This window comes from Hyperolius riggenbachi, chromosome 3, assembly GCF_040937935.1.
Source record: "Hyperolius riggenbachi isolate aHypRig1 chromosome 3, aHypRig1.pri, whole genome shotgun sequence".
Classification (NCBI taxonomy): domain Eukaryota; kingdom Metazoa; phylum Chordata; class Amphibia; order Anura; family Hyperoliidae; genus Hyperolius; species Hyperolius riggenbachi.
The window spans coordinates 342,450,256-342,471,566 of NC_090648.1; the positions used below are offsets into that span (position 1 = coordinate 342,450,256).

Sequence of the window (21,311 nt, forward strand, 5' to 3'; positions counted from 1 at the left end):
GGATTCTCAGAAAGAGTCATTTTCTACTTTAGTCAATTGCTGTAAGTTGACTACAAGGAAGATTTATTGTAAAGTTTGGAGAGTATTTTCTTCTTGGAAACGAAAAAAGGAGCATAAAAGAAACCACACTACCTATTATTTTGGATTTTTTGCAAGATGGTGTTGATTTAGGTCTTGCTGCCAGTACCCTAAGAGTCCAGGTTGCGGCTCTATCCTTTTTTTCCTAAATTGAAACTAGCCAAGGAACAGGCAGTTATTGATTTCCTGAAAGCAGTATCCAGATCAAAGCCGATCCCGTCAAAGCTAATACCTCCCTGGGATCTAAGTTAGTTTTGAATTATTTAACTGATTCTTCTCTTGAACCACTCAATTCAATTTCGTTAAAATGGCTAACTTTTAAAAACCACTTTCTTAGTTGCTATAACGTCAGCACGTAGAGTGGGTGTTAAGCTTGGGGGTGTAATCTCCACAGTCAGCATACAACACATAAGCTGACGTGAAGGAGGTACACACACCAGCACAAGGGATCAGGATATCCCCAGTTTAGTGGAGGAGAGCACTGACTCCAATAGGAGATTGTGGTGCACAGAGCCGGTGCAGATCTGAACAGCCACAAACACTTTCGTAATAACGTCTCAGCGCAAGGTAGCGCAGAGCGCATAAACCAGGACTGAGGAGATCAGGACAGGTAGACAGAATGAACGCTTGCTAGCTAGCGATTACTTAGCGACAGCAAGCGTCCAAAACCAGACAGACTGGAATGAGGCAGCCAATGCGTTGCGGCGATGGCGTGCCTCACAAAGACAGGACAGGAGAGACAGGAAATAGCAGGATCGAGATAGATGAACGTAACACAGATAAATATACAATAAGTATGTTTTCCTAGCGTATTACAATTACAGCTATCAATGAAACTATTCGTAACGTCTGACTAACATATGTATATATTGGCAATGAACCGATATATGACATAAGCAGGAACTCTGACTAAGACTGAAGTAATACAGGGAACAGGACTCAGAAGGATTCGCTATCTCTTCGCAGAGATGAACGCAATCCACAAACAGGACCAGGAACAGGATTCAGAAGGATTCGTTATCTCTTCGCAGAGATGAACGCAATCCACAAACAGGACCAGGAACAGGATAACTAGCTCAGCACGGGTGTTCACGATACGCGCAAACTACCAAAACGTGCTGGAAACTGACTAGCTGAACACAGGAAATAAACAGTTCGTGTACGTATATATCAGCGACACTGATATATTAACGTAACACGAATACAAGGAAAATAACAAAATGCGCAAGTATGCGTATATATTGGCGATGAACCAATATATGACACAAGACAAGCAAGTAGCAACTTCTAGAACAAGAGCAGAACTAGGAGGACTCGCTGACCCCTTCGCAGGAGTCAGCGCAGTCCACACGGACCAGGAACGAGGTGGGGCACGAGCAGAGTAACAGAGTCTGAAACTATGATAGCCCATGAGGCATTGCAGGAAGCAGTTCTTTATACTGAGGTCATCCAATGGGAGCAGACCTGCAGATTCCCACACAAGTGAATGGTAATTAATCACAGGCTGATAGCAGGAAAAGGCAGACAATGATATGCAGCCTGCAGGAAAGGGACCGCCCCTCCACTGCAGCAGACAATGTTTGTTTACACAAAAGCATATTAAACTGTCATAAACTTCAGAGCGACTGCAGATGGAATCAGCAACTAGTTTAAGTGCAAACCAAACTATGCAAGCAAATGCATGTAATGACATTAGAACTGCTTGGTTTGCAATACCAGTGCAGTCAGCAGTAAACGCTGCAGAAGCGATCATAACAGTACCCCCTCCCTTAAACGCGGCCTCTGGACGCCTATGAAAACTGACATATTTCTCCTGAACCACCCAAACCAAAAAATCAGAAGTGGGAAATCCAGCAAACTGATCTGACTGAAAATTCATGAAGGTCGGATCCGTCCGACAAAACCAAATTCCCGAATCAGTCTCACCAAAACTAGACCAATTGGAACCAGAACCTACCGAACCATGCCCGTCAGCACTACAAGCCTCAGTGTGACACCCATCAGAACCACGACTTCCAGAAAACAACCCCAAGAAACTCTCTGCGCGATACCCACCGCCTTCCAAGGACTGTCCAAAAACGCCAAAGCCTTTGCAATGCCCACCGGAACTGTCCCTACCAACACAAAACCCACCGTTGAACCAGTCCAAGGTACCAGGACAAGTTTCCTCAGAGATCTCCCAGAACACTTGGAAGCTCCAAAGAGATCCCCACAGGTCAGAACGCCCCTTAGGCTCACATGGAGAACTATCAAGAACCCCTATGGAACCCAGGGCAACTCCAGAGTCAGGGTCACAAGGACAAACATCAAGATCAGGGCTTTTAGGGACCAGAACCATCTCCGGGCATGCAGGCCAACCGGCAACATCAGAACATGTCTCCACTAGGGAAGCACGTGAGCACGCTAACACAGACACATCTGGGCAGTCTGGCATACGAAGCACATCTGGGCACACCGGCACAAGAGAAACCTCTGGGCATGTCAAGGAACTGCGAACCTCAAAGTCAGTCAAGACAGGACCGAAACCAGAACTGGGCAAAAAAAATTCATCATGACTAGACTTCATTGTTACTGGATTCTCACTAAAAACTGCAGGATCAGACTTAGATGTCGCTGATTCCAGCAGGGTTATTAACAAATCATGTTCAGGGGCATTTACAAGACAGGGCAAATCTTCTGATGTATGCACTGAACTAGACAGGGTTCCCATAGCTTCTTCTGGACTAGACAGAGACTCATCAAATACACTGGACTGGAGCTCATGAAGGGCTGCAAAACAAGTCAATATTGCAGCAATCCCCACTGAACTAGGCAAAACTGAGTAACTCACTGGACAGGAAGGGGGCTCTGGAACTTCTGCCACACCGGCCAGAGAACCAGAATTTTCCAGGATACAGGGCTGGGTTTCAGAAACTCTCATTAACCCGGACTGAAATTCTGAGATTTCTATTATTTTTTCCAGCGAGTCAGAATTATCCATGTTACAGGGCAAGACTTTTGAAACATTCAGAGGACAGGGCTGGAGTTCCTCGGCTGTTACAACACTGGAGAGGGACTCAACAACATTGGTTAAATCAGACTGTGTACAGGGCAAGGTATCTAACACACTTGCTGACGAGGACAATATTTCAATGGCTTCTGCTTCGCTGGGCAGAAATTCATCAAGTTTTATTAGAGCAGACTGTAATTCCAAAACAGCTGCTAGACAAGTGAATATTACTGCAACACCAACTGAGGTAAGCAGTGCTTCAGCCTCCTCTGCTAAAGGGTTTAAAGTATCCAAAGTACTGGGTGAAGCATAAGACTCTGCGACCACAGCTTCACTGGACAGGATCACTGAACAGTCCATATTGCAGGGCAAAACCATGGAAGCACCTGCTGGACAGCATAATGATTCTGTGACCTGAGTTTCATTGGAGAGATCTACTGCACAATTCATGGTACAGGGCAAATTTATTGGAAAATTTTCTGAACAAGGTAATAATTCTGCGATTTCAGGTTCACATAGCAGATGCTCTGAGCTATTCACGAAACTAGAGCGAGGTGTAGAAACAGGAAGATCAAGACACAATGTTTGCGCATCTGAATCACCATTCATTTGTAAAATTGGAAAATTCAGATGCTGGGGTTCTGAGTTTACTAGACAGGATTGCTGGAACTCGGAAACTGATGTAGTGCATCTATTGGCATCTGCTGGATCAGACAGGAGTTGAACTTTATTAACACAGGTAATTTCTGCAGAAGTGTTTGCAGAGACAGGCAAGATTTTTCTGGTGTCTGTTTCACTAAACAAAGAGTCATGAGTACTGGCTAGGCTGGACTCGAAAGTCAGCAGGACCTCTGGGTCCTCTGCTGAGAAATTTGTGCAGGGCAAGATTAAGGAAGTATTAGTAATTTCTGTCTTACTGGGAAGTAACACTGAGTTATCCATGGTACAGGGTGGAATTACAGGAACTTCAATTTCACACAAAAGGAGCTCAGAATCACTCGCTGAATCAGCCAAAGGTGCTGAAGCAGGCGAGTCCTCAGGAACTGAGGAAGTGGAACAATCTCCACTTGACAGTGTGTCTTCCCTGGTATCAACTGATTGAATTGCATAAAAATCGTCCAGAATCATTCTCCACACATCGATCAATGGAGCCACAAAGTCATACCCACACACACCAGTTTTTATTAGGTTATAAGCAGACTTAATGCATGCATTCAATACTAATTCACTTTTTGCACTGTAAAACTGACAAAATGAACTTGCATCTTTCTTCCATTCATAGACCAGAGCTTCCATCTCTCCTTTCTCAAATGGAGGATCCCATGCATATTTAACAGCTGAGCATTCCGGCTGATCATAGTTTGCAAATGTGTTAGTGGCAGAAACATACATTGGGTTATTTAGCAGGTGATTGGCCGATTTCTTATTCCTAAGGATCTCCAATACCTGTAGCAAGTATTGAACTGTAGTGTATGCAAATTTCCCTTGCTGCACGAATAAATTGATCTGTTCAATACTCTGTAATATATCTTCATAATCATATTCAGATAATTCATTTAAACAAGAACCTTTATTTTCCCTGGCTAGCAATGAAAGTTCATTAGTAGTTTCATAGGTCCATTTGACTCCCCTGAATGGTGACTGAATTTCATTATCTGCTAATGGTGGAGTCTCGTTACAGATCTGATGCGCAGTCGCCAAGGGCAACGACTCCGCTGATTGTAACGCTTTTCTTTTGGAGCGTTTACGTTTGGCTTTAGACCCTGCTGCCTTAGCAGAAGAAAAGTTATCAGAACAATTATCTGCTTGCTGATTATTTTTGTAGGCAGTAGAAGGAGCAGCTGATTGACAAGCTGCCAGGAGCTTATCAAAAGGGCTAGGCAAATCGGTTTTGCGCAGCCAGTTATGGATCACAAACGCTAGAAATTCCAGTGGTCTTTCTTTTAAATTGGTATGATCCAAGACATCGTAGGCCCACTGAAACAATCTTCCCTTAAATAAAACATAAACTAGCTGGGGGGCCCACGTTGAAACAGGAGTAGCCTGGAGCTCAGGATTGGCCAGGAACCTGGCACATTCAGAAAAAAACTCATTTTCTGTTTCAGAATTGAGCTTCTCAAATTTCTTAAAGGAACAGGAACCATAACAAACAGTGTCATTTTTGCTGGGAACCCCCCCCACAATGGGGATTGGTAATGGGGCTATCATAATGTTAAGCTTGGGGGTGTAATCTCCACAGTCAGCATACAACACATAAGCTGACGTGAAGGAGGTACACACACCAGCACAAGGGATCAGGATATCCCCAGTTTAGTGGAGGAGAGCACTGACTCCAATAGGAGATTGTGGTGCACAGAGCCGGTGCAGATCTGAACAGCCACAAACACTTTCGTAATAACGTCTCAGCGCAAGGTAGCGCAGAGCGCATAAACCAGGACTGAGGAGATCAGGACAGGTAGACAGAATGAACGCTTGCTAGCTAGCGATTACTTAGCGACAGCAAGCGTCCAAAACCAGACAGACTGGAATGAGGCAGCCAATGCGTTGCGGCGATGGCGTGCCTCACAAAGACAGGACAGGAGAGACAGGAAATAGCAGGATCGAGATAGATGAACGTAACACAGATAAATATACAATAAGTATGTTTTCCTAGCGTATTACAATTACAGCTATCAATGAAACTATTCGTAACGTCTGACTAACATATGTATATATTGGCAATGAACCGATATATGACATAAGCAGGAACTCTGACTAAGACTGAAGTAATACAGGGAACAGGACTCAGAAGGATTCGCTATCTCTTCGCAGAGATGAACGCAATCCACAAACAGGACCAGGAACAGGATTCAGAAGGATTCGTTATCTCTTCGCAGAGATGAACGCAATCCACAAACAGGACCAGGAACAGGATAACTAGCTCAGCACGGGTGTTCACGATACGCGCAAACTACCAAAACGTGCTGGAAACTGACTAGCTGAACACAGGAAATAAACAGTTTGTGTACGTATATATCAGCGACACTGATATATTAACGTAACACGAATACAAGGAAAATAACAAAATGCGCAAGTATGCGTATATATTGGCGATGAACCAATATATGACACAAGACAAGCAAGTAGCAACTTCTAGAACAAGAGCAGAACTAGGAGGACTCGCTGACCCCTTCGCAGGAGTCAGCGCAGTCCACACGGACCAGGAACGAGGTGGGGCACGAGCAGAGTAACAGATAGAGTCTGAAACTATGATAGCCCATGAGGCATTGCAGGAAGCAGTTCTTTATACTGAGGTCATCCAATGGGAGCAGACCTGCAGATTCCCACACAAGTGAATGGTAATTAATCACAGGCTGATAGCAGGAAAAGGCAGACAATGATATGCAGCCTGCAGGAAAGGGACCGCCCCTCCACTGCAGCAGACAATGTTTGTTTACACAAAAGCATATTAAACTGTCATAAACTTCAGAGCGACTGCAGATGGAATCAGCAACTAGTTTAAGTGCAAACCAAACTATGCAAGCAAATGCATGTAATGACATTAGAACTGCTTGGTTTGCAATACCAGTGCAGTCAGCAGTAAACGCTGCAGAAGCGATCATAACAGTGGGGGACATTCAAGCCCTTTCAATTAAATACCCGTATATATCGGTATTCCCAGACAGGATAGTCTTCAAAACAGATCCCACTTATCTGCCTAAGGTCTCCTCTGTATTTCACAGATCTCAAGATATTATTATTCCCTCTTTCTGTGATCCATCTTCCAATCAGAAAGAGGCAAAATTTAACAGACTAGATGTCAGGAGAATTCTTCTTTCTTACCTGGAGACTACAAAATCTTTCAGAAGGTGAAATCACCTTTTCGTAGCCTTTGCAGGCTCAAGGAAAGGACTACAGGTCTCAAAGAATACTATCAAATAGATGAAGAAAAATGGAAGCTGGCACTGCTGCAGGTGGTCAATTTAATGTCGTAATAGTGTAACAAACATGCAAGTTACAAATGATAAAGCACATACCCTGTGAGAAGAGGCATAGGTGGTGGTGGGTGCTGGGCACTGATGCCTGACGGCCGTTTCGCGCTAAGCAGCGCTTCTACGCCTGTAGTGCCAACCTTCTGCTTCCCTTTACTTCTTATTCAAAGAATACTATAGCAAGATGGATTAGGGAGATTATTACTTTAGCCTATAGCAATGCAGGGCAATCCATCCCTCAAACTATAAATGCACACTCCACTAGATCCCTCGCCACTTCTTGGGCTGAAAGGTCACGGGCTTCCTTAGAGCAAATATGTAAAGGAGCGATCTGGTCTGGTCATCAGACTTTTGTGAAAGCATTATAGAGTGGATCTATTGTCAAGTCAAGACTTATCTTTTGGGAGAAAAGTTCTACAAAACATCATCCCTCCCTAAGGTAACCTTATTAAACTTCTCGTTGGTCTCTCATGTATTAGCCATCCTGGAGGATGAGTTGTTAAAACCCTGTTAGAACTTACCGGTAGCGGTATTTCAACGAATCCTCCAGGATGGCTACCTTAGTTCCCTCCCTATCTGGGGGATTTTAAAATTTAGTAAAATGGTTAATATAACTATGAATAATTGCATGTTTTCCTCTTCCTGTTGGATCCTTCTAAGTGGTACTCTATAATAACTGACGAGGTGAAGGCAGGGGAGGATTTATGGGGCCTGTCTAATTGATTAATTTGGAGGTGTTTCCTTTGGTGGGTGGAGCAGGCTTCCTCTCATGTATTAGCCATCCTGGAGGATTCGTTGAAATACCGCTACCGGTAAGTTCTAACAGGGTTTTTGTGCAGGTACTACAATATGGAAGCTTGACTGATGCCTCAGTAGCCATGCTCCTACTTGCCCTTAAAGCGGAATATAACCCTGCATTTCAACTTTGCTCTAAAACATTATTTACAGTATATTATATGCAACCAGCATTTTTTTTTTTACTAGACCAGCATTGGAAGGGTTACACAGGGCTTTAAAGTTCCTTGAGATTTCTGCAGACGCATCCGAACCTGAAAAAGATACATTTTGTTTACATAAATGTATCTAAGTGTTGAATGTGACTCATCTCTCTGACTGAGAAGGAGCTTGGAGGACAGCCAAAGAGTGTGTAACTGTTTATCAATAGATACATAGAATGTAACAATCTGAACTTCTGCATATCTCTCCACTGAACTTGAAACGTCTGTGTTTAACCCTTCCAATGCTGGTCTAGTAAAAAAAAAAATGCTTTTTGCATATAATATGCTGTAAATAATGTTTTAGAGCAAAGTTGAAATGCAGGGTTATATTCCACTTTAAAGGGTACCCGTGAGTTTAACAAGTAAAAAAGATACCTCAGTAGAGGGAAGGCTCTGGATAATGCAGATGTTTCCCCGCCCCCCTTCAAGCTCACCGCCCCAGCGCTAGGACCCTCTGAACCTTTTCAAAAAGGGCTTGTTGAATAGGTTTGTGTGGCCGCACTTGCATCCACTGCACAGGCGCAAGATGAGTTACGCAATTTGTATTGTTCAAAATTAAATAAATATGACAACCGCCATATCAGTCTCACTTCAGGTTCCCTTTTAAATGAAGACTAAATGGTAACTTAATATTCTTCTCAGAACATTACCAAACACCAAAAACATTTTTATGATCTAATTTGTGATAGATGCCAAAGGGACCATGAGGGAACTAATACATTTGTTATGGAAATGTACTATAAATATCAGTAGGCTGTAGGAAAGGTGATATTTAAATTAAGACGTCATTTGAAACACATGCTTTGTGGAGAATTTGTATTTAGAAATTCATATGATGTGTTGCCATCTCAGGAGCCTTATTTCATACTAGAAACTATAACTTAAAGAGAAACCGTAACCAAGAATTGATCTTCATCCCAATCAGTAGCTGATACCCCCTTTCCCATGAGAAATCTTTTCCTTTTCACAAACGGATCATCAGGGGAGTCTGTATGGCTGATATTGTGATGAAACCCCTCCCATAGTGTGATGTCAGGACCATGTTTTTTTTTCCATAGGACTCAAAGCGCATAGTTATGTCTCAGATCAAGACAAGGTTGCTTGCTGTGACTGTTACAGAGGGAATACAATGTATTGTGAAACCTGACGGCCACAGAGGGTGACTATATGACACGGGGAGTCCGGTGCGGTGAGAGGTCCATCAAACCTCACAACATTAACCAAATAGTTGCAGCTTCCACATAGGACTCAACCCTGGTTGAGGCCTATGCGGAAGCTGCAACTATTTGGTTACAGAGGGAATAGTCACATGCTTGTTTCAGTGTTCTCTCTCACTTCAGGTGTCCTTTAAGAAGTCTGATCATCATATGTCCTTAAAAATTACATGATTAAATGGCCTCTGCTTCTTGTATTTTCTTATGTGTCCTAATCAGGTCCCGCCCATGTGATTGCACCTCCTGCCTGCTTCAGCCACCCACATGAGCAATCCTCCACCTTCTGCTGAGGACAGTGCAGAACTGTCCCCAGAAGCTGGGCAGTTCTGGCTCCACCTGGCCATGCATGAAGATGTCATTGCATATGTGTGCAGTAGGGATCTGAAAGCACCAGAGCAGTGGCCAGTGCACCTTCACAATTACAGCTGGAGCCTAACTATTATCTCTCCCAAAAAGTTCCTATTGGTTTCTTGACTGGTCACACCTATGCAACAATTTTATATTTGTCCACAATTGCTCTGAAAGTTAGTTATGTGATCTTACTATGAACTGGAATACTTGCATTATTTTTTCTTTACTATAAACCTGATTTAACTCCTATACCTATATAATCAGTAATTATTGCACTAATAGCTTGTTCTCTTTCTTTAGCAATTGGCTTTAATGTGGAGACCGTAACTTACAAGAATCTGAAATTTCAAGTATGGGATTTAGGAGGACAAACAAGTATCAGGTATTTAGTGATAATGGCATTGATTTCTTTACTCTCTGAATACAAAAGGCAGACAGTTCATAAACATCTCAGGGCAGTAAGCTGAGCAGACATGGGGCCGGTTTACATGGGGGTCTGCTGGCGTGTCGGCCAAATGCTTTCCTGCAAGTGTGCAGAAAAGCATTTGACATCTTCCGGTGTGTTTCCCCCATGCAGGGGGACACAAAGAAACGGCGGTAAGCGACCCGAGAAGCAGCATGCTACTTCCAGGCTGAAAAATTGTGATAGAAACTCGGCATTCAAATGACAGTAAACACCAGGCAGCATTTTAACGAGCACTGCGGCCTACAGGAAATGACCCGCAATCGCCCGTGTTAACCATCCCACAATCTGCTTGTATTTGGGAAATTGTAACCAGCAGTTGCCTCAGGAAGGCCTCTTTCCCACAGACAGTTGAACTGTATGCTCAGCAAGCAGTTACCAGGCAGCATTGAGCAGTTACTAGGCAGCAGCAAGCAGTTGTGAGAGTTTGAGAGGCATTTCACTGCCTATCAACTGTCTGTGGAAAAGAGGCCTACAGAACATCCTTAGCAAAAGTAGTTGCTGAAAGTTAGTAAGAGTAGTTGCCTGCCTAGTAAAGTGTAAAGGCTCATACACACATCAGACTATAGTCTTTGGAAACTGAAAGATCACAGACCAATCTTACCACCCTTCATGTAGTATGAGAGCCATACTCTACACAGTCTTTTCTATGGAGCTGAACTCCCCATCAGAAAAAAATCTTTGCAAGATGCTGCACACACAGATGCTGTACAGACACAAAAGATCAGTATCTGCAAAAGATCTGTTCCTGCCAAAAATCCATTCCTGCAAATTGCAATGATAGTCTATGAGATCTGCAGATCATCATACACACATGATTTAACTGACATTCATCGGCAGATCAAGCAATCATCCGCAGATCTGAAAATCCATCCTGGTGGATCTGATCTGCAAATGAATGTCAGTTAAATCATGTGTGTATGATGATCTGCAGATCTCATAGACTATCATTGCAATTTGCAGGAATGGATTTTTGGCAGGAACAGATCTTTTGTGTCTGTACAGCATCATTGTGTGCAGCATCTTGCAAAGATTTTTTTCTGATGTGGAGTTCAGCTCCATAGAAAAGACTGTGTAGGTATGGCTCTCATACTACATGGAAGGGGGTAATATTGGTCTGTGATCTTTCAGTTTCCAAAGACTATAGTCTGATGTGTGTATGCACCTTAAGGCTGTAGACGCATTATTAGCGCTTTCTGAGTGCTTTTCTGACCATCAGCGCTTTCTGAGCGTTTTTTTTTTTTTTAAACGTTCCCATTGACTTGCAGTACAATTGCTGTGATTGTGATTTTTCAAAATAAAAAACAAAAACGCGATTGCAACGATTTTACCTTGATTTTAATGCAGGTCAATGGGAGCTTTAAAAAAAATGCTCAAATTGCACATGGTGTATCTACAGCCTAAAGGTTCAATAAAAGGCATTACCATTTTTATGACTGAAACAATTATTCATGATTATTGTAGCTGCCAGTTTGATGTATGCATGGACACTTTTTATTTACCATGACCATGAAAATATAGGCATGGAGAACTGGGCCAAAATGTTTTTTTTGCTGATGGTTTTGTTCCCAGGTGCTGCTTTCCTTGCCCCTTTCTATTCCTTAGTACAGCACATGCCGCTTAGCAGAATGGAATATGCATGACTTGCCGCTTCCTAAAGTGAACACAATTTTTTTTTTATCTGCTGAAAGCCATGTCTGCACAGGGCATGAGGTTGCTTGAGGCTGCAGTACATTTCCAGGTTCCAGCACACTGCTGCATTTAGGCCTCTTTTCCACAAGCAGTTGATAGGTAGTGAAAAGCCTCTCAAACTCTCACAACTGCTCACTGCTGCTTGGTAACTGCTTTTTAACAGGCAGCAGCAAGCAGTTGTGAGAGTTTGAGAAGCATTTCACTGCCTATCAACTGCCTGTGGAAAAAGAGGGCTTAGGGCCAATTTACACTAGAAGCTCTTTTCTGAGCGTTTTGCGATTAACGTTTTTTAAAATTGCTCCCATTCACTTTCATTAAAATTGTGGAAAAATCACTGCGATTTTCGCATAGGCGATAGTGAAATTGCTGCAATTTTTTTTCACGATTTTAATGAAAGTGAATGGAAGCGATTTAAAAAAAACGCTAATTAATTGCAAAACGTTCAGAAAAGCGCTTCTAGTGTGAATGGGCCCTTAGTCAGCCTCCTCTGAGGCATTCCAAACTACCTGCAGAGCACTTTGGAAGCAGGCATGTGATCCACTTGCCATGTCTGCACAATCTTAATGGTCACAAGGAAAGTACAAGCAGATAGCTTTATACGGTACAAATATTACAACAATTTTACAAGCATTTATCCTTTTGCTAAAGAACTGTTCAAACTTTGACTACAATTGGTTTTAACCACACTATGGGCCTGATGCATGAATCAGCGGTGAATTTCACATTCTCAGATAGCACAAAGCAGTTCACCAACTCTAATGCCAGGGAAGCAGTGCACGTTACCCATTTAGCGCAATGCATGGCTCCCCTGATGTTAGTACATTTACTGCTGCTTTGTGCTTCAGGCCCTACATGTTATCACAGTTTACAGTGCACAGTGTATGGTGTGTATATGGAGCAACATTAGATGCAGCAATGGTATTGGAATTGCATTGCAGTATCACACTGTTGTATGAGGTTTTGTGATATTACCCCTTTCAGTACAATGGATTGGGACCAGCAACACGCTGTAGAGCAGTATGTGAACACTCATGCTATAATGTGAAGAGCTCCTTAACATTCCAAGTCTAGTATTATAAAGTAGCAACTAAATACTTTCAGCGTAGCTTAATGTAACCCTCTCTCGACTCTCGTTTCCAAGCCCCATATCATGTGCTCTTGCTTCACCTAAGGCCTCTTTCACACTGAATGCTGAAAAACGGATGTGTTTTACCTGATCAGTTCCATAGACGTACATTGTGATACTTCACTAGCACGGCCGCTATTACGCTAGTGGAGTATAGCGGCAGCGTTGTCACTGCCGCACGGCATTGACAAAGAATGGCCATTGCTAAGGAACGCACAGTATGCCAATAGTAGCGCACCCGCACTATAGTGTAAGCTGCAATTCTTTCATTAGTGCGTGTAAGAAGATTTAACTCTCGCTGTTTCAGCGCGATATGAATAATGAATCAGTCCCATTGTTTCTACTGGTTTAGAAACCAACCTGTACCTGAGCCTGATGCAGCTTCTTCCCCATATATCCTGGAGCATAAAAGGGAGGTTGCACAGCACAAAGCCCTGGGGCAGGAAGTTGTACTTCCACTCAGACATCCACTAAGTCTGCCTCAATTAGACTAATGTAAAACTCAGATTGCATCATTGACTTTCATTCTTATGTGGAGTTATTAATAGTTTGCAAGTGTCATGTTATTGCATGAATTAATTTTTTTTTCCTTGCATTGCAGGCCATATTGGCGATGCTACTACTCCAATACAGATGCTGTAATTTACGTGGTAGACAGCTGTGACAGAGACAGGATTGGCATCTCCAAATCTGAACTTGTTGCAATGTTAGAGGTAACTTTATTATAACATATTTATTTCATTATAAGTAAACATTATCAAATAAAGTTGAGGCAATGAATTCCCAGTGAGAGCTTAAACCAGTTGAAAATCTAGCACAAGACCAGATTCCTGGCCCACCCTATGTGGCTTCTGCTTCGTGCAGTGCCTGCTCTATGATGTGGCTGAACTCCCATACTAGGAAGGCTATATAATTTGAAGAGTCACAGGGATCCAGGAGTGCTGTGTGTGTTATCAGACATCACTGCTGAGGCAATGAGACTACATAGTGGCATGCTTACTGTCGGCTTATGTTAGAGTAATGTAAATCAGGATCACTTTGCTACAGGAAGGCTTTCTTTATTGCACCACATAGTGACCGAGTACCAGGCTTGCTATCTTATAGACCAGTACCAAAAATAGGGTTGGCTTTTGGTTGCTCACAAGAATTTATTATTAGTTTTGGTAGTGGTTGCTTTTTTTTTTTTTTTAGCTTGGTGTATTTGCCTTCTTAAAACAGAAGGAAATCTGCAATAATTCAGCTATAAGTGAACATTTATGGTTACCCACAATGCACTACTACTGAATATGCAAATTATCCCTTTTCGCCCTTGGTAAGCCAAGCAAGCATCCAGAACCGCTGGTGTATAGCAAGCCTATAGCTTTAAATTTTACACAGCCATATCAAACCCACATGTAGACAGCCTGTTTCGGACTTTTGGTCCTCATCAGTACATGGCAGGGATTGATAAGGCTGTATGAGATAGGGCTTGGACCAGTACAACAGAGTAACCAAGCAGCAAATACACCAAGGTTTTTTTTTTTTTTTTTTTAGTAGGAGGGCTTTTTGGTCTCTTTTATCCCCCTATGCATTCCTAGTAGTTTGGGACACCCTGAGCTGCTTGGTTACTTTTTTTTTTAACAATCTTTTAACGTAACAAATATAGCCCTGTTTGGGAGAATGCTGCAAAAGACTCATCCATTAATATATGCTGTTAAACTTATGTTCAGGTTGGCATATAAATGTTGGTAAATGTAAAGCACATTGTCAGCCAATAAAACTGTCCTGGTTATACAGAAATGTACTGGCCAGGAAGTCTCAGTCAACCTACTGGATGCTCTATCAGGTCATAGAACATTACCCCAGTCTATGGACTATATAGTTCATGTTCTTTTGATGCAGATGTTAGCAAACAGGCCTGTGTGCCAAATGTCTACCCTGCCAACATACAGCCAGGCTTCCAGTCCTCTCCAAACATGACATTTGGGGTCAAAACATGCTCCCCTTAGTGACTACCATGTTACTGCTCTATTACCATCTTTGCAAGCTTCTAATCTTTTTCCACAGTGCTAATGTCAATAAAGAGCATATGAATGTTACGGTAACTGTGTGCTTTTGCGTGATAGGCAGCAGGGATGGGCAGTGAAATGCAAATCGCTTAGTGGATACAAGGTAATTGAAATTTTCAATGAAAATGAACCAATTACATTTTACCATTTTCACACTGCTTATATTTACATAATCCTGCATTAATTAAATCAATCCTGAATTATTTGCATATTAACCATCTTTAAGGGCTGGAACCCACAGGAGCGCTTTTGGCAGCGGTTTGGCAGCACTGCGATACGCTAGCAGTTTGCCAAAACGCTTGGCTAATGTTAATGGATGGGGCAACTTCCACAGGAGCGTTTGCGTTTCCCAGAAATGCAAACGCAGGACCTGCAGCATTTTGGGAGCGTTAGCGCTTCAATGTAAAGTATTGAAACGCTAGCAGAAACGCTCAGCAAAACCTAAACTGAGCGGTTTTGCTAGAGTTTTGCGGTTCAGCACACTGTAACAAAATGAAAAATAATTCACAGGACCAATCAGGATAAAAACGCAAAACGCACCCGCTGGGCAAAAAAATACAATGATGCAAAACACGACCAAAAACGCGCATGAATCCGCTTGCAAACCGTTCAGACAAAACGCTTGCGGTTGCGTTTGCTGATTTCAGTGGGTTCCAGGCCTAATAGGTAGCTTGTGGAGGGATTGATGATGGCTAAGTGGAGTCATGTAGCAGTGCTTAGTGTGGACTGGAATATGGCCAGTCATCTTGATGATAGCAGTAGATAACATAGGTGTCCCATTCATTTTTAAATAATTGGCACAACTAGCGAAAAGGGCAGCGTAGCAAAGGATTGCCATGAAGCGAACAAACTGCACCGTAACTCTTAGTGCTAATTCACACTACACAAGCTTTTCTGAGCGCTTTGTGATTTTGAAAGCTCTTGCTAATGTTATCCTATGTGTGTGTTCACACTGGAGCGATGTGATTTTGTAAAAATCCCCCCTTTGCATTGCATTAGCAAGAGCTTTTAAAATCTCTAGTGTTTAAAAAGCTCATGTAGTGTGAATCAGCCATTGGGAATTTACTTCACAGAAGTCAGACTGGCGTGACCTTTAGGAGCTGCACTCTCCTGATCTGCATTTGCGGAAGTGAGTACAGCCCAAAAGTTTATCTGCTATAATGCTCCAAAACATGAACTTGTGTGCATTTATTTTCCTTCAATTCTGAATACACTTATATCATTTCAGGAGGAAGAATTGAAGAAAGCTATTTTAGTGGTTTTTGCAAACAAGCAAGATATGGAACAGGCAATGACCCCCACAGAAGTTGCTAATTCACTGGGATTACCGGCTTTGAAGGACAGGAAGTGGCAGATTTTCAAGACATCAGCTACAAAAGGAACAGGTCTTGATGAAGCTATGGAATGGTGAGTATGAAGGATATGCAAAATTAAAAAAAAAAAACACAAAAAGAATTATGTAGCGAATGCATTTTAGTGTTATAGAATCGCAAAACACAATCGATTTCCTGTACAGTGGAAATTTGCATTTTGCAATTCCCAGTGTGAAGGTGGCCTAAGGTGCATGATGTTTACAGCAACAATCGGTGTAATGAATCTTAAGGGGCCCATACACTGAGCCGATTTTGTGGCCGACCGATCGATCCAGATCGATTGATTGAAAATCGGTTGGCCGATCGATGGCCGATTTCGATCGATTTCTGTCGAACTGGCAGGATGGAAAATTTAGGTCGATCTGATGAGATTGCTTATCATTTTGCATTGGCCTTAATGGAAATCTGATGGCAAAAAAATGCCATCAGATCGAATTTCAATAGATTTCAAACTGAAATCTATTGGAATTCTATCCTGGTAAAAAATGTTCTAAAAACGCATCAGATAGATCATCAGATGCATTTCTTATCTATCTGCTGCCAATCTGACGAGTGTATGGGCACCTTTACTGTGACTCCCCTTTGCATTTTCAAAGCTGAACTGTTAGAGATGTTGTGAAATATCCCATCAGGGGAAGAGTAATCTTTGCTTTCTTGTATTGCAGGCTGGTGGAGTCTCTGAAGAGCAGACAGTGAAATGCACCTTTATCCTTTCCCTGCTGTAAATCTCATCACTCCACAGAAGAGCGCCCTCTGGATGTACATACAACCTCTGCACGATCAGTAACTGAAACTGGCCCACTAGGCATTGCAGGGTGGGTGAATTCAGTTTCCTGTGCCCCATCTGCAGTAGCTCTGTATTACACCGCTCAACTTGTGCCTGTTTTGTAGTCTAGTTTCAGGTTATTTATGTCTTTTTTGTAATGAAGGTAATTTTGGAAGATGCACCGTACGGAACTGAGATCAGATTTTTCCTCTTAACTGACTGTTGTATTTTTCAACTGTAAAAACTTTGTTGGTTTGGGCTTGTAAATATGGCCCCCAGCTGTATAATAACTATTATAAAGACCAAATGTATAAATAAACATTTATTATCAGAAATACTTTTTCTTTTCGTAAATTGTTTCAATATCTAGGTAGATCTGTAGTGTGTGTGTGTGTGTGTGTGTGTGTGTGTGTGTGTGTGTGTGTGTGTGTGTGTGTGTGTGTGTGTGTGTGTGTGTGTGTGTGTGTGTGTGTGTGTGTGTGTGTGTGTGTGTGTGTGTGTGTGTGTGTGTGTGTGTGTGTGTGGTTAGAGAGGAGCTGGGGTGGAAGTAACACATACACGTTAATCTTGGAACAAAATTCCAGGCAAATCCACAATTCACTTTTGCGAAGTGGTTATTGCGCTTTTCCCACCAGTTGAACTTTATCAGGTTTTATAAGTTTCTGCAACTTAGCTCAGGTGCGCATTCCCTTTTTTATGGGGTATTCCCTCAATCAACGTTAATCTATCTCTGGTATGCGCTTCTCAGAGCTAAATTATATCCTTGTTATACATGTCTCTAAAACAGGCGGAGCCTGGGATGCAGTGTGAGACGTCAGCCCCATGTGGATTTTAAGATATGCGCATTTTGAACAGACGTTTGTGAGTGTAATTTTAAACTATGCAATTTTAATAAACGGTGTTACGCTATGGAGATCTTTGTTTGAGTTCAAGGTGCTGAGGGAGTGTGGAGACATTTCAAAAAACTGAACGTAACTTGCTGGTTCCAGAGAGGGTCAGCCATTTGATCTGGCTTGGAGGTCGCAGTCTACCAGTGTAACAAGCGCTGTTGCTGATCTTTAATCCGGTCAGCCAAAGTGTCTGGTGAGCGGATAGTGGTCATGATATTGCTGTTGTGGTGGATGATCGTGCTTTTTATTGTTCGTTTGAGTACCAGTTTCCACTATAGCGTTGCGGAATCGCCGGCGAATCACCGCAGGCAAATCGCATGCGGGTGCGATTTCGCATGCGTTTTTTGCCGCGATTTCGCATAGGTAAGGCTGTATGCGAATTTAACCATGTCACTGCCTGTGTAAATTAACATTAATACCTATGCGAAATCGCGGCAAAAAACGCATGGGGAAACGCATGCGATTTCCCTATTAAATACATTGCGTGCGATTCGCCTGCATTCCACACGCAGGCGAATTCTGAGGGCCCTACCCTGCAGATTTTTTCTGCACAGAAAAACGTGCGGGGAAACGCACAAGTGGAAACAGTCCCATCCACTTGTACTGACTGTGCGAATCCGCATGCGGGCAACGCATGCGGATTCGCGATAGTGGAAACGGGCCCTGAGGATTTAAAGGGACATCGCAAATTTTTCGAAGGACTTTCAACAGTGCAATAGAGACTATAACTATATAGGAATGTGTGATGTTTTAGAGACATATATAACAAGGATATAATTTAGCTCTGAGAAGCGCATACCAGAGATAGATTAAAATCCACAATTCAGTTAACTGTAATGTAAATCTAAGCAAATGTATTTGTATTTTACTGCTTCTTTTCATGGAAAAGTTATTTTGGAACCCACAAGAAGTGAATCCTATCTCTTAACCTCCCATTTGTCACTCCTGAAAGCAGGGCTGTGGAGTCGAGGCAATTTTGGGCACCCGGAGTCAGTCAGTCGTGGTTTCGTAAACTGAAGAGTCGGGGGATTTTTGTACAAAATCCACAGCCCTGTTAAGTATTAGACTAAGGAGTCTGAGTCATTTTGGGTACCCGGAGTCGGAGTTCGTGGTTTCATAAACCGAGGAGTTTAAGTTGGAGTCGGAAGATTTTTGTACCGACTCCACAGCCCTGCCTGAAAGCCTCTTGAAACCAAGAATGAAACAAGGTAAACTCTGAAATCAATCTGTGTAAATTACATAGGAACAATTAAAAATAGTGCAAGTAAAGTGGCCAGCACACTTTTAAATAAGGCATATGAGGTTAAGGTTAGGTAATCAGGGTAGTGGTAAAGTAAGGCACCACCGGGGGGGGGGGGGGGGGGGGGGGGCTCGGGAGATGTTATGCTAGGTACACACAATACAGTTTTCTGGCAGATCGACTTTTTCCAACAGGTCTGATCTGATTTCCGACCAATTTTCTGATCACTTCTATGGCAAATCGATCGGAAATCAGATCGGACCTGTTGGAAATAGTCGATTTGTCAGGAAATTGCATTATCTACCCTAGCATTAGGTCATAGTAAAATCTAAATATCACCCATATTTTACTATATGAATGTAGTAGAATATCTGTACATTTAACGATATTCTACTACCACTATCCTGTGCCCTTTTAAACGGGCATCTTTTCAGATATATGCAGTTTCTAGTATTGACCTTTGGAAATTTTAAACTTTTGAAGTTCAAATATTTGTATAGCTATCCATGGAGGCTTAACACCTCCCACTTTCTTTTTGTAATGCTGGGTACACACTGTGTTCCCGCACTCGATGCCCCGCTCGATTCCTGGCCGCTCGATTATTTCCGACATGTCCGATTCGCATTTTGATGGTTCGTTAGGTCGATTTGGCATATTTTACATGAGAATCGACCTAACAATCATCAAAACGTGATTGGAAATGCTCAGAAATAATCGAGCGGGGCATAGAGTGCGGGAACGCACCGTGTGTACCCAGCATTAGAGTTGGTGTTTTAATTCAATAACGTGTCTTATCACCTTCCACAAGTCCTCACATGGACAAATGGTTTCTACGGTAATCCTGGAAAATGTAGTTTGGCACTTATTCTTCCTACTTTTGGATGTCACATCGTCACACCACACTACTTTCACACTGAATCCATTGTAATGGACAAATATCATCACATCCCAATGCAATGCACATATATTGCTATGGTATGTTCTCATCAGGTGCGGTGGGTCTATCAGAGTAATGCACAGCATGTAACATGCTTGTACTGAATACTTCCGTGCATGATCACATTGTTGCATGCATAGTGTGAAAGGACCCTAAATAAACAAGCCAGCAGCTAAATTCAGAGACATTGGAAGCAAGCTGTACTGCAGTTCTAGGCACATTTGGGTTATGAAACAGTTATTACGTTTTATGCTTCTTATATTCCTTTATCGCCCTGATTGCTATTAGAATTGACCTCGTTTAGTTGGGCTTTTAAGTGGCTCTGAACCCTGGATACACATTTTTGTATGTTTTCAGAATACCATTATCAAGTACCCATGTTGTGAGATGCAAATCAAAATGATCTTAGAAAAATAAAGATTTGATGAGCAAAAACATTTAAAAAATTAAAATTTATTTCACAAAATAGGTATAGCATTCAACATAATAAAGATTGACAAATGTACCATCTTTTAGGCAGAGAATCCATTTCTGTCTGACTAGACAGAATTCTCACTAGCTATATAGTAAGGATTAGCAATAAAATCCAGCAGCGAAGATCATCAATGATATGTCACTTCTGGCTCGCATACACCTGGTAATTAGCCCATTCAAATCCTGACAATTTTAATTGGCCCAACTCCGAACTGCATACATTTTGAATGCAAGCCAAAATTCTTACCAACTCCAGCTAATCTCTGGTTAGATGGGTCCAATGGAAAATAAGAATTAAGGCTAGTTTCACATCCTGATGCAACGGAGTGGGAAAGTTGCACTGTGTGGTACATGTACCGTCTGATGCATACAGAACATGAAAAGTATGCTTAGCTGTAAATGTGCACAGCATACCACCTATTATTCTATGTCACCGCTAACGTGTGATGTGTACATTCGATTACAAAATAATCACATTGTGCTTGCAATGTTATATTGTCCAATGCAACATATTGGTGTGAAAGTAGCTGAAGGCTGGATTCTCAATGGTCAGTAATGCACACGTTATGAGTGTGAACTGCAATAGAGACTGGACATTGACTTTAACTTCCCTGGTAGAAAACCAGAGTCAGGGTTAGAAACCCGCAGCTCCAAGCTGTAACGCCGAGCTAGACTCATGTTGACTGTCGTAAGGTCTATGC

The 21,311-nt window shown here is 42.2% G+C and overlaps 1 protein-coding gene across 1 annotated transcript in view; it reads left to right on the forward strand.

Annotated features, from left to right (window-relative positions):
• Window positions 1–17,404, forward strand: part of ARL1 (ADP ribosylation factor like GTPase 1) — a 28,230-nt gene extending 10,826 nt beyond the window's left edge. Inside the window, exons 3-6 of the mRNA XM_068276970.1 lie at window positions 9,902–9,983; window positions 13,484–13,595; window positions 16,159–16,337; window positions 16,969–17,404. Of these exons, the coding sequence (XP_068133071.1) occupies window positions 9,902–9,983; window positions 13,484–13,595; window positions 16,159–16,337; window positions 16,969–16,999 (404 nt within the window). The 3' untranslated portion in view covers window positions 17,000–17,404. The remainder of the gene's footprint in view (window positions 1–9,901; window positions 9,984–13,483; window positions 13,596–16,158; window positions 16,338–16,968) is intronic.
• Window positions 17,405–21,311: the final 3,907 nt, after the last annotated feature.